The sequence below is a fragment of the Prorops nasuta genome, unplaced genomic scaffold (genome assembly GCF_024137725.1).
Source record: "Prorops nasuta isolate Cenicafe-Biocafe unplaced genomic scaffold, Cenicafe_Pnas_1.2 PNAS00010, whole genome shotgun sequence".
Classification (NCBI taxonomy): domain Eukaryota; kingdom Metazoa; phylum Arthropoda; class Insecta; order Hymenoptera; family Bethylidae; genus Prorops; species Prorops nasuta.
The window spans coordinates 1,306,878-1,320,284 of record NW_027116807.1 but is presented as its reverse complement, the minus strand read 5'-3'; the positions used below and the strand labels follow the sequence as shown (position 1 = coordinate 1,320,284).

At 34.8% G+C, this 13,407-nt stretch overlaps 2 protein-coding genes across 3 annotated transcripts; one reads left to right on the top strand and one right to left on the bottom strand.

Moving 5' to 3' along the window:
• Positions 1-707: 707 nt before the first annotated feature.
• Positions 708-5,497, bottom strand: AspRS (aspartyl-tRNA synthetase). 2 transcript variants are annotated; one of them, XM_066732212.1, is made up of 12 exons: positions 5,376-5,497; positions 3,227-3,425; positions 3,040-3,124; positions 2,780-2,969; positions 2,604-2,706; positions 2,172-2,493; positions 1,919-2,090; positions 1,681-1,828; positions 1,406-1,595; positions 1,247-1,327; positions 1,050-1,161; positions 708-977 (listed from the first exon to the last, which is right to left on the bottom strand). In XM_066732212.1, exons 2-12 carry the CDS (start codon positions 3,262-3,264, stop codon positions 814-816), a joined length of 1,605 nt encoding a protein of 534 aa, XP_066588309.1. In that variant the 5' UTR covers positions 3,265-3,425; positions 5,376-5,497; the 3' UTR covers positions 708-813. The 2 variants fall into 2 exon arrangements, with proteins under 2 accessions (XP_066588309.1, XP_066588308.1); XM_066732211.1 differs by lacking the exon at positions 5,376-5,497 and adding an exon at positions 4,989-5,082.
• Positions 5,498-5,765: 268 nt separating this feature from the next.
• On the top strand, positions 5,766-13,333 carry LOC136776575 (active breakpoint cluster region-related protein-like). The gene is made up of 13 exons (XM_066732203.1): positions 5,766-5,903; positions 6,637-7,102; positions 7,557-7,791; positions 7,901-8,183; positions 8,274-8,453; positions 8,526-8,741; positions 8,862-8,981; positions 9,064-9,308; positions 9,536-9,797; positions 9,922-10,204; positions 10,281-10,551; positions 10,643-10,814; positions 10,905-13,333. Exons 1-13 carry the CDS (start codon positions 5,790-5,792, stop codon positions 11,316-11,318), a joined length of 3,261 nt encoding a protein of 1,086 aa, XP_066588300.1. The 5' UTR covers positions 5,766-5,789; the 3' UTR covers positions 11,319-13,333.
• The last annotated feature ends 74 nt before the right edge of the window (positions 13,334-13,407 follow it).

The following is a 13,407-nucleotide window of genomic DNA, read 5'->3' as shown; positions in this document are numbered from 1 at the left end:
TAAATTTACAACGGTGAGTAAGTGACTATACACTAGGGTGTTTCTCTGCCAGTAGCGCTACGGATTCTGACTGAATGCGGCCATTTCGCACTATACATATGTATTAGGGCCGCTATTCATAGTCGTTTTACTTATATTTAAGTCTGACTTAAAGTATCGATTGTCCTTTTTCATCTAACAGTAATAGAAAAAGATAACCTGCTTAAGGGCCGGTTTTTCCACCTATTGGTAAAATTTATCTGCTTGGTAAAATTTACAAACTGTAGTAAATTCTATTCAATTTCAAGCTTTACCAAACGGATAAATTTATCCAGACGTTTGCCAATAGGTGGAATAACTGGCCCTAAGTCGGTCTTAAATATGTATAAGTAACGACTATGAATACCAGCCTAGGTTTCGTGATTCGCTAATCAGATGCAAGGGATTCTTTAAAGCGGTTCCTAAATGCATCGAGGCCTGAGGGACGCCATACATACATGCATACATACATGCCGGTCAGTGTATGTATATACATATGTATTACGTACAATACATATAACAGTACAATATGTATACTCCTAAAACGGAAAAGCTATGGTCTTTTTTTTTAGAATTAACACTTTTGGAGTAGTGTTTTGTGGTCTACATTATTTTTTTTTTTAAATAAATTGGCTTAGCATTACTATAAATGAACTACGACGAAAAGGACAATTAAATTATTATTTTAGAATAAGTGAAAGTATATTTCAATAACTTTATACATATTTCCATATGTACACATAAATTCATAAAAATGCAATTTTTCTGAAATACTTAACATTGAGTTATGGCCATTTATGGTGTTAAGCGTTTCGGATCACGTGGAAACATTGATGTTTTTCGAATATTATCCAAACCAAGATACAGCATGACTACTCTCTCCATTCCAATTCCACCTCCTGCATGAGGGGGACAGCCGTATTTAAATGAGTCAATGTACGCCTTAATTTTTTCAGTGTCTAAAAACAAGTGTCAGTGCATAATTAAAAATTTATTTCCTTATGTTACTACCATTATTGTTCGTATCTTACCAATTCCATGATGTTTTGCGCGCTCCGTCAGAAAATCAGGATCATGTATGCGCTGTGCACCGGAAATTATTTCTTCTCCGCGCATAAACATATCGTATGAATTTGATAATTTCTGCAAAAAGAAAGAATTGTTAGGTCTATTTTATACTAAATATATCGAGTAATATATACTAATAAAAAGCAAGCCTTCTACTTACAGAATTATTTGGATCTGGCATAGTATAAAAGGGTCTCACAGCTAAAGGATATTTGTCAAGGATAAAGAAGTCTGTATCATACTGAAAAAAATGTTATTATAGTGAATAATTTATTAAAATAGTTATCAAGTAAGAGATGTGTATATTATATTGTATTACTTTAGCTTTCACCAATTTTCCCAATAATTTCTCATCGGGGGTTGACAAGTCGTCTTCCTCGCCCAGGATCACGTTAGCTTCAGCCAAGATTTTAATAGCATCTTTGAATTCTAATTTTAAAGGTGGATCTAAAAACTCAAATGGTTCTACCTGATATTGTTGATTTACCGCTTTGATCTCTGTTGAATAACTGTAAATAAAATAATATTATAAATAATCACTTACAGTAAGAGTTGAAAAATACTAATCTAATAACTTAAACAATTAAAACTGACGCTTCTTGTAAGCCTCTAAATAATTCTGTAAACATTTGTCCAATGGTATCTACCACTTCATGATAATGATACTTGAAAGCCATTTCTAAATCAAGACCTACGAATTCGGTTAAGTGCCTGTGAGTATTGGAGTCTTCAGCTCTAAAAACTAATAACGTATTTCAACTCTTTATTGGCATTTTTGTAATCGTATTATTATTATATCTACATTGTTATAAATAGATATATATAATATTACCTGCACCAACAGTAAAAACTTTCTCGAAATCAGCAGCTATCGCCATTTGCTTATATAATTGGGGCGATTGAGCTAAATAAGCACTTCCTTTAAAATATGAAACAGTAAATACATTAGCACCTCCTTCACTTGCTGCAGAAATAATTTTTGGAGTATGAATTTCGATAAATCCCTATGATAGAAAAATGTTTAATAGTATACTTATTGTACTATGAACACTATAGATTATTGTTTTTTTTATATATTGACTTACTTTGGCAGTAAGAATATCTCTAAAAAGTTTACAAACACCTGCTTCTACTCTAAATATAGCTTGATTGGCTGGTGTTCTTAAGTCAAGTACCCTATTGTCCAATCTTGTATCTTGATTTACTTTTATATTAAAGCCAGCTTCTTGAGTATCTTTGATTGACCTTGATGCATCTTCAATCTGTAATGGTAGCTGCGGCTTTGCTGAGCTTACAACAAAAGCTTGTTTTACATGAATTTCAACATCTTTTTGTGTGCAAGATTCTACTTTTGTTGCCACTGTTTTGACTACAGCTTGTACATCTATTATAGATTCCTTAGTGATGCTGCAAAATCAAAAGCTTTTTAAGTTATTTTAGCATTTTAATTTAAGAGCTTTGTTTAAATTATAATTATATTATTTCAAAACCAAACTTATTTGAAAAATATATCTTACTTTGAAACAAACTTAACCATTTGTCTACTAGTATGTTCATTCACAAGTACCAATCCTTGCACTGTATATGACTGCTGCCTTAAAACGATAAAACACTGCTTTCCTATAATTGATATACACAGTGGTAAAAAGAAAATAAAAGATTCATTCATATCCCATGTTAGACTACACAATACCTTTAGCCCTGCTTGTATGTAAACGGCCTCTCAACCAAATAAGACTGTTTTCTAATTTCTTATTTAAATCAGCTATAGTAATCATATTTCTTTCAACATGAGTATCTTGACTTTGTATCATGTCCAGTTGACCATATTTACCAATAGAAACATCCTCTTTTTGTTCTGCTTCCTGTTCTTGTAATAAGTTCTATATATACACAAAGAAACAGTTAAATAGCAAGCAAATATATATTTGCATTTATACATTTATCGCATACCTGTTGAGCATTCCTTTCAGCTTTTTTTGCAGCCTTTTCTGCTTCTTTCTGTTGCTTTTTTAAAGCTTTTTTGGATGTCTCAGTACTAAAGATAACCAAAAGTAAAAAGAAACGATAAGAAGTAAGCAAAATGATATAAATGATTAATAAGTAATGAATAATACAAAAATTATATAAGGAGCTTCACCTTTCAGCATTATGCTCTTTGAGTTTATCCTGACCCATCTTGAAACGGTGCGTAGCACTTGTAACTTCTAACTTGTCTCATAGACGTTTGTGTCGCCGTGCCTGCACTGTAGTCTGCACGTCGAAAGTACTCGAAAGTCGAAACCGCAAATCTTTTAATTTCGGACAATTTTTGCCTGCGGCATCTAGCGGTGAAGAAGCTGAAAATACAAATATGAAATTTGTTCAACAAAACACAAAGTGTACAGTATAATTACCAAACAACGAAAGTAAACCTAATCTACACTGGCGTATCAATTACAGAAAACGAGGGCAATTGAATTTAAAATAGAGCAATATGTTCCCATAGAGAGAATAGAGATTATACAGTAGTCTTTAATTATTCCGGTAGAGAGAAATGCTGCATAATAAAAAAATTAATCCAATTCTAAAAGGAATCGAGAGACCTGTTTATTCACTCTCGCGCTTGTCTTGTTACAAATTATTAAATAAGGTTAGAGCAAAATTATCTTAGTGAGGGATTCTAGCAAGAAAAAGGATGAAAGCATTTGTTTTAAAAACCAGCGGATATAAAATTAAACCAGCTGAGGTAACGACATGGATCGATGAATGTTATAAGTTATAAATAAATCGTTGCCTTTCCTTGAATGTTAGCAAAAGTTGCAACATAGCGTTGCTTTATTATTGGAGCGTCATTAAGCGTTTTTTCCACCTATTAGTAAAGTCACACACTGTTGTACTGTAGATAGTTAAGAATGAAGCGTGGAAACGGAATTAATGGTTTCTAACGTTAATAATTTATTATTTTTAGTGACACTAAGGGAAATGTACATAGACTTTTATATTTCCTAATATTGGAAGCCAGATAATATATTACAAAATTTTCATGAAATATAATCATCAGTGGTTACGCAGCCTCTAGAATATATTTGCACTATAATTGTAATTGTAATAACGACTAAACCGAATAAAAGAAATCAGAGAATTAATGAATATAATTAATTTACTTAGTCTATTTTATACTTTTGTAGCGTTTTATATAACCTAGGGTGCTAGGTCGTGAGCATAATTAGATTTAAGGCTTAAGCCTTAGGATCTTTTTCACCAGCTCCTAAAATACTCATTTTACCTTGTAGGATGTAGGAATTGTATGCCCGTTTTTTCAAAAATACGTATGCTAATTGCTAATATATAAGCAAAGTTGGCAATCCTATAATGTCCTACATAGATCATTTTGGGAACTGGCGAAAGAGAGAGACCCTTTTTGTGCGCGAGTTGGCTAACTTCACTTTGAACAAGTAGGTATAAAAAAATGAGTTTAGGGTAGCTTGTGCCTTGTTTGTGGAGTGTGGAGGCCGTGAAGCTGAAGGCTCAAGAAAAGTAGAGTTTAGTAACACATGGCGAAAAGAGAAGAAAAATGAATCTACTAGGTGGGATGTTATTAAAAAACAATGGTACTTTATAATTATTAATTATACTATTTAGTAGCTTGTGGCGTTCAATTCGCTTTGAATGATCTGTGCGTCAGATGGAAAGAGAGAGGGAAGCTTATTATAATGACTTGTAATAAGAGGAAGAAGAATTATTAACACGAAACCGGGGTGTGTGTGTGTGTGTTTATGTGTATGAGTGTATCGTGGAGGCGTGAAAATGATAGGAGTAGGAGGATAAGCGAAGATCGGGGTCGTAAAAAGCGTAAAAAGATCTAAGCTAGTGTTAACGAGTGGTGCAGCGCTTTATTACGTCGAGGCCCGTCAAGCTACCTATTTGTGTGTAGATGGTGAAACAAGTTAGTGTTGGTAGCTGTGATATGTGCACATATTAAACCAGCTGCATTCGGTTCAGTCGATATTTAGTAGCTGTAGTAGTAGTCAAGAGATGGTCGTTGTTGAAAGAAGGTGGGAGATGACAGTAACGCAACCGCAACAATCGCACGACTGACGCTCATTTTCGCACTTTCGCACTGATCAGCAATATCATAGTAGAGTAATTAAAAGGTCTGTACTTTTTCGTTGCACTATTCACTAACGCAATAAGATAAAATGAAGAAAATACATTTTAAAATACTTGTTTTAATTCAATTAATTGCAACACTAGTGCAGCGAAAAAGAACAGGCCCAGTTTAATATGTACACACACAGTATACTTACATTTAGACGTCGAACTTCTTTCCCTCCCTCCTCGTATTTCGTATATTAGCTAGACAGAAAGTGTTTGCGTGCCGAGTATGTGTGTGGGACTTGACTGCGCGTGTTTGACTGCGCGTATTCGCTTCGCCTCCCAGAGAGTAAGAGTAGTAGTAAAAGTAAGACAGAGAGCCAGAGACCAGACAGACATAATTTTACTGAGTACATTCAGATTGGCTAGCCGTGCTTATTAGAATACTTAAATTAGTGTATTAAGTCAAGTGAAATTCTACGATCAGTGATTTTCAGCCAAGTTTTTGGGTCGCTGATCCCATTTCTTTTTTCATTATTGATAATGCACATGTACATATATTCCTGAGCAACTCCGTTACAGTTTTTCCGACTGCATGATCCTCCACGTAGCTGCCCTTACGAGTGATGAGTGTCTTCGGGGACTTTCAGCGTGTCTGGGTGCAGAGATTCCCGGATAGCGCATTACCGGCAGCTTGGGAGGAAGACGTCAGGGCCAACTTGGTTAAACACAAAAAGAAGGTTAATGTCTATACACTACCTTTTTTTTTACTCCTTTACTCTTCTCTTTCACCTACATGCTATTATTTCCAACCATGGCTAATTATACCAAACCAGACTCATTTAACTTACATTAACACATAAAATTTAATTTATTCTCTGCCTAGTGGTCACTATGTCATTTAGCTTATATATTGTCAACCACTTTCTGTCTTTGTATTTTCTACATGCTTGATGCTACTACTGTCCATTTTTTTCTTTATGGAATTCTTTCTTTTTCTGCTGATTGTGATTTTTATTTAAGGGGCACAATGTCAGCATTATTGCGATATAACAGCTTGTAGAAAGTATAGTTGCAAAGCATGACACCTTGCTTATGCAATCAATATATACTGTACGCTACTTTCCTATACTCGTATTAGCAATAAGCTTTACCCATTATTGTGTTGCTTCAGTAACAATGACAATATCTTTGCAATCCTGATTTTTTTGCTCCTTAGATGACCTGTTCATTTCAGTACATTAGAACAAGCAGTAACACAAGTTTCTGAATCATGATACTACTCTGAGCTGTAGACTAATTGTCGTTAAAACTTCACTGTTACAATTAGAATGAATCATTCCCTACTAATCTTAAATATGTTATCAAAGTATGAAAAACAAAATATTACAGCTTTTTAAAGTATAAAATTAAAAATTAAATTCTAAAATTTTCCTATCCAATTATTAATGTAATTATTATTTATTTATGTAGGTTACAGCTTTGAGAGAGGAGCTTGAAAAAGAAGAATTTTATGTAGAATATTTAGAAAGGTTGTTGGCAGATGTCGAACGTCATAAACAGTTATCTAATAATTCTAGTACTTCTGAAAGTAAAGCTTTACCAACTGAAGCTCAATCTCAACAGAGCTGCCATGGCTTAGAAAATAAAACAACTGAAAATAAAATTTCAAAAAACTCTCAAAATCAGGAATCACTGTCCTCATCTGTGAATGAAGATATCATAAAGCTACAAGACAAATGTGTTTCTGAATTAAGCTCTACTCTTGGTAACAATAAAAGACCTAAGAGTGAAATACCTAAGAGCCCGAAAAAAGTGCCTGAACAAAGAAGAAACAGTGATACTAATGTACCAAGTAATTATGTTACAGTCATTGAAGTAACTGGAAGCTCTAAGAAAGAGAAGACTGACGGATCTCTTAAAGAAGAAGATGAGAAAGGTAAATATTTTATCATTGCATATTTATAGTGTAAAAGTTCTATGGTTCTTTTACATAGTCATACATAGGGTGTGCCAAAAATTTGAAAACAGATGAATATCTAAAGAACCAATCACTACAAGAAAACAAACTGTTTATAATATATATTTTTAGTATTTCTAAAAATCTAACAGGTGGCTCCATGGAGTTCATGGAGTTGACTTTGAAAATAGTGCTAAAGGATATAAGAAGGTTACTTGGAATTTTTCAATTTGAAGTTTAAGATAAATTATAGAATAATGGAACAAAAGAATTTAAGTGACCTTAGCACACCTTCCAAGATTTAACCAATAAAACCATTTAATAAACTTATAAAAAATACTAAAACCTAGTAGGCTTAGTTTTCGAGATACACGACTATTTACTGCAAATATTTTAAGTATTATGTATATTAAAAAAATTATCTTTTGACTAGAATCGGAGCATACGGTAAACGAGGATGGAGAAGACGGTGATGCAGAAGCATCGGAGGAAGAACCATATTACGATTCAGTGGCTTTGGACCAAACTGGAGAATATGTATACATCGACGCCAGAGTTCCACCGGTTACGAATAATAATTGTAATAAAGCACCGATTCGTAGGCCACCCTCTTTACCAGATTCACCAGGCAATCAAAGCAATTATGTAAACATTGATTATTTTATACAGTGAGTATTATATACACTACTTCGTGAAATTATATTTTACTCTAATTGCGTGTGACACCTTTGGCAGTTATTTAAGATACTTTATTTATATGAGTTTATCAAATTATAGACACAGAGCAGCGATGGATAGCGAAGATGAAGAGGGTGCTAGCCCCGCACCTCCGATATTATTACGTGCACTTAGCACTGATAATGAGACTGGTAGTAGCGATGCCGAACCATTGAGCTTGAGTGAAGGTAGTTTAGAGTCACCTACACCGACCACCCCTCGAAAACAAGACAAAAGTAAGGATATAAAAGAAGATGACCGAACTTCCATGGTTAAGTGCATAGTTAATTCTGTTGTGGAAAGTGAAGCAATTTACGTAGAATGCTTGACCGTCATGTTACAAGTAAGAAAATAGTTTTTAACTTAATAACATTGATTCCTTTCATTCCTTCTTACATCTCTTAATTTATTGTTTTTTCTCTTTTATCCACAGTATATGAAAGCAATTAGAGCAACCTTAACAACCTCTCAGCCTGTCATTTCAGAAGAAGAATTTGGTACTATGTTTTATAAAATTCCCGAGTTGCACGCACTGCACCATTCATTTCTAGATGGACTAAGAAAGAAAACTGAGAAATGGGATAACAAAACAACGATTGGTGAGCAATTTAAGGTTCGTAGCCATCATAATTTACAATTGCGCAGGGTAATGAGTCGCCATAACTAAAAATAAGACTTCATACAGGTAATGGCCAGTAATATAGGATTATACGGAGCATTTCTACATAATTACGCTCGAGCAACAGATACAGTGCGCAGATGCTCGGCTCATTCGACGCAGTTTGGTGAAATAACAAGGGACATAAGACTTGGGGGATTTCCAAAAGGACCAGGACTTTCACTTGAAGACCTTTTGCACAAGCCCGTGGCGCGTGTGCAAAAAAATGCTTTAGTATTACATGTACGTGTTGTTATAAGTTGCCTCCACAAAACAGTTTACATCGCAAAAAGTCTACTCATTATCTATTGCAGTTTTATCTTATCGCTTGTTTTACTGATAAAACACTTCAATTACTTCTAGGATCTCCTGAAACATACACCTCTGAATCATGCGGATCATGCGCCACTTTCGGAAGCACTTGCTATGACGAGGAATTTCCTAGATGAATTTAATATTATACAAACTAAATCAATGTTTCCGGTAAGACAATAATAAAATGGTATAATTGGAATTAGGTCGCCAGGGAGCGCTCACTTTAGAGAGCGTTATCTTTTTATTGCAGAGTCATGATCGGGCACAGCGTAGATTAGTAAAAAATTCTTTTGTTGTCGAGCTCTCGGATAGTCATAGGAAATTGAGGCATCTTTTTCTCTTTAACGATGTTATTGCTTGTGCGAAATATAAAGCATCCGGTCGAGATAAGTTCACGTTTGAGCTGAAATGGTACGTCCCGGTGGCAGAGGCGGTTGTAACGGAAGATGGCATTGAACCTCGAGAAGCCAGCCCCGCCAACGTTGTTGCTTTAAGGTAATAATACACAAAAGCCTTTAATAATGATATTTATCTTCTATTAGAGCTATAACGCTAGTATTTTGCTTTCTCGATCATTTTTCTTATAACATGTTTATTTAATCTAATAAGATAAGACTTTCAATGATATATGCAAAGATAATTAATGTGTTAGGCCACGAATCATCCACTCTGAAAAAATGGAGAAGATATTTTAATATACACACACCTCAATGTCATTTTAGATCTCAAGCGTGTACAGTGAGGGACCAAATTTTGTGGGAAGAACGCAATGATGAGAAGAGGATTAGACTTGGTGGTAGAGGTTCGGAAAAAAATAGGAAAAAACTCGCTGAGTTGGAAGCCCAGTTAGTTCTGGCCTCACCGAATCTAGTATTGCGCGTGACACATAAGAGCCAACAACGAGTGCAAAATTCCTATACCTTCTTTTTATCCAGCGAATTCGAACGGTCACAATGGGTCGAAGCTGTTGAAGCTTTACAGCAGGTAAATCATGTGTGATTTAAAAATAAAGAAATAAAAATATACCAAGTTATACTCTTCGATGATTTCAAAAAGTTCCTGATTGATAGTCGTCTATTATTGGTATAAGTTTTATTTGAAATTGCAGGGCGGTCAGCCACCAGGTCCTTTGCCTCTGTCGATGTACGAATTGCAAGCTTGGGTTACGGCATGCAGAACATATTTACAAACCGATATGGGGAGTTACTTGTTACGGTCAGGGCGTGACGAGAGTTTATTACTAGGTGACCTGCATCTTACGCTGCTTGGTCTCACACCACCAGGCTTAGATAGGCCAGGCGATTTATATATCGTTGTGGAAGTAGATAGTTATGGCCATTATTTTAAACGAGCTAAAAGCCGTGTTGCAAGAAGTCAGGCACCTACGTGGGGTTAGTGTAACTTCCATATTTTTTAAAACTGTAGTAGTGTTGTTTCTTATTTGTACAGATATAAAATGTACTTTAGGTGAAACGTTTGTCGTCGAATTGGAAGGAAGTCAGAATGTAAGAATTCTTCTGTACGAAGAGTGTGGTCCTCGTTCAGTATTAAGAGGGAAGTGCACTCAACGATTGAGCAGATCTTGGCTCCAGTCTGATCAAGTAGAGAGGTCGTTGAATTTGGGGCCAGCTACTTTGGACGTAGGCTTGCGTTTTGTTCCCAGTGAAGTGACTCTAAGGCGAGTACCGTCCGCAAAACCCCAAGGGCTCTTTGGAGCGAAGATCCAACAAGTCTGCAAGTAAGCGCACACTATACCCTTTATAGCTCTATATACTCTCAATTATTGCTTATCGATATTGATTACACGGCCTATTTATTGTGTCTAACAGACGAGAAAAACGGGACGTTCCATTTATTATCACGGCCTGCGTACGTGAAGTGGAAAGAAGAGGAGTGGCTGAAGTAGGGCTTTATCGTGTATCAGGCTCCGCATCCGATCTTACAAAATTGCGTAAATCTTTTGAGAGCAATTCATACGAGGCCGAGCAACTTTTAAAAGAGGTAAATAAGTAATTGTTTTTCTCTGATTTAAAAAGTCTCTTTATATGAATAGAATTAATGATTCTATTTTGGATGTGTGATTTATTACAGGTGGACGTTCACTCCGTGACTGGTGTATTAAAGCTATATTTAAGGGAAATGCCAGAAGCACTGTTTACCGATGCTCTTTATCCGGCTTTTCTGGAAGCTTTTCAGACTGGTGAGCACTCGAGGTGTGCAGCTTTACGTAGGGTATACGAGGGATTGCCGACAGTGAATAAAGCGGTCATCGATTTTCTTCTCGCCCATTTAATACGGGTTAACCGCCACGAGACGCAGAACAAAATGTCTTTACACAATTTAGCTACGGTTTTTGGCCCGACGCTTTTAAGACCTGGCACAAATTCACGATCGGATACTAAGAGCCGTGATCCGCTTGCTGCAGGTACCGTCGACGTGATGGCGCAAGCTGGTATACTCTACTGTTTCTTACAAATGTACATGCAGCAAAATCAATCACTCTAGTCTAGAGACTCATCGATAATTATATATGTACGATCTGTCTGCTATCTTTTTTTCAATTAAGATCGAATCAACTAGGGAATTACCAAGGGAAAGTGAATGTCATTGTTCATATTATTGACACAAGCGACAGATTCTTCATGTTATATTCTCTAATTATTAACAATTACCAGCTGTTTTCTTAGCCTTATGGCACACTTTATTTTGCAGTGCTGAATTTATATATTAAAATACCAGAGAGTAGGAAAATATAGAGCTTGTGATAGTTTAAGAAATCCTCGTTTTATATAAAAATGCACACATAGAAATATTGCTGAGAAGAGGATTTTTCGTGGTGCAAAATACTATTATACTTATAGTATACTGTTCTCGCTCCAAAGCTCATAATATATTTTATACATCACGTTATACTCGCGCGGAGTCTTATCGTTGATCTCGTTCATGATGAAATTCTCTAATTTTTTCTATAAAGAAGTAAGAGAGAAAATTTGGCAACAATAAAGAGAAAGAGATTGGAGTAAATGAGAAAAATAACAGAGAGATTCTAAGAAATAAGATTGGATTTGTGCAGCACGTTCCTAACAGAAATACTACATTCGTACTGGCTTATTGTTTAAAATATAACTTGAAAAGTCAACGACCAATCTACCGGAGTCAGTAATGTTCCTAAAAATTTTTGCTTGATATGCGGTAATTTTAAAGCTTCGTTTCTCCTAATGTAATAACGAAGTAAAACGTTAATAATTCTAACGCATCAGTTCAGCCTCGAAGCTTTCTTCAAGCATTCATATTTCTGATTTATTATAATGTCACTTGGTCAGTCTTCTGCTACAAATGAAGCGATAGATTGAAAAATTTAAGTTACATACTATTATTATGATACTCTAATTGTGCAACAAGATTCTTTTTTTCATCACTGTACAATTGAAATTTGTAATGAAGGATTTGTTGTCGAGGGGAAAATAATGATTTCGCGGTAAATGTAAGTAGCTTAAAATTAATGTAAACATTATTAGGTAGAAATCACATTTCTTGCCATTTATCAAGGATAAATTTTGCTCACAGCATGATGGTATGTGAAAAGCAAGATTTATTGCACATTGATTTCATCAGAATTGCTCGTATTATACGCGTATGTATATTTATAGAATATCGTTACAAATATGTTAACTCGTGTGTTCATATGCCCATTCCCATCTTACAATTTTCTATTTGTGGTTCGTTATCTTGTAGACTCCTTTAATTTTATTGTCTATACCACGCTGGAATGACTGTGTGAGACACAACGCGTTTAAGAGCGTGACACAACCAAAGAGAAAAAACTATCTCTGGTATACATATATACAATTAGTAAAAAAGAAGAAAAAACAGAAAAGATACTTTAATCTGTTCTAGACAAAATGCGAACAAAAATTGATTTATCTTCCTAACCGTACTAAAAAGTAGATACGCTACGTATGTTACAAAATAAAGAAAACGAGAATAAACATTTGGCAGTACAAATTAATAAAGACTCGATATTACTCTGCATAATATATTGTGTTATTCGCAAATTTTTCAATTGAAAGCGAAATACATGTGAGTGTATTGAGATGCTAGTTTTGAAAGAAAAGAAAACCTTGTGATTCATAAAAGGGAAAAGAAAAAGAAATACTTTTTCGAGTATACTAATCTTTAAAAGATTTGAGAATGATTTTTATAAATGAATTTAATATTCTATTTATGGTAACTTTTGTAATTTAATGAGAAAGAGTATGAGTGTGCGTGTATGCGTGAGAGAGCGATAAAAAAAAGATATCTGAAAGAAATAATGATTGTGCTTTAGCCAAATGCAACTGTTGCGTGCGTGTGCGCCCATATGTATTATATCGTAAATATTGGATATTTTTAATTTTGATATCACATTAGATATAAGGTGCGCTCTTTTTTGTATATTGATACAACATGTAAAGAACCGATTCTCGCTGTCCACTACTATTATTTTATAAAGAGAAGAATCTATCGATTTCGACGATTGATGTATATTTGTTATAAAGTTCGATGAAGCTAGCTTTTTTGCAGCGAGACGACGTGTACTGCCAAAAAACATTCA

Excerpts from the sequence above, each read along its gene's own strand:
- AspRS (XM_066732212.1), bottom strand. The coding sequence starts at position 3,264 with ATGGGTCAGGATAAACTCAAAGAGCATAATGCTGAAAG. Across the intron at positions 2,970-3,039 it reads CTGAAAGGAATGCTCAACAG|AACTTATTACAAGAACAGGA; the intron begins GTATGCGATAAA and ends GTGTATATATAG. Across the intron at positions 2,707-2,779 it reads ACATACAAGCAGGGCTAAAG|GAAAGCAGTGTTTTATCGTT; the intron begins GTATTGTGTAGT and ends TATCAATTATAG.
- LOC136776575 (XM_066732203.1), top strand. The coding sequence starts at position 5,790 with ATGAGTGTCTTCGGGGACTTTCAGCGTGTCTGGGTGCAGAGATTCCCG. Across the intron at positions 10,205-10,280 it reads AAGTCAGGCACCTACGTGGG|GTGAAACGTTTGTCGTCGAA; the intron begins GTTAGTGTAACT and ends AATGTACTTTAG. Across the intron at positions 10,815-10,904 it reads CCGAGCAACTTTTAAAAGAG|GTGGACGTTCACTCCGTGAC; the intron begins GTAAATAAGTAA and ends GATTTATTACAG.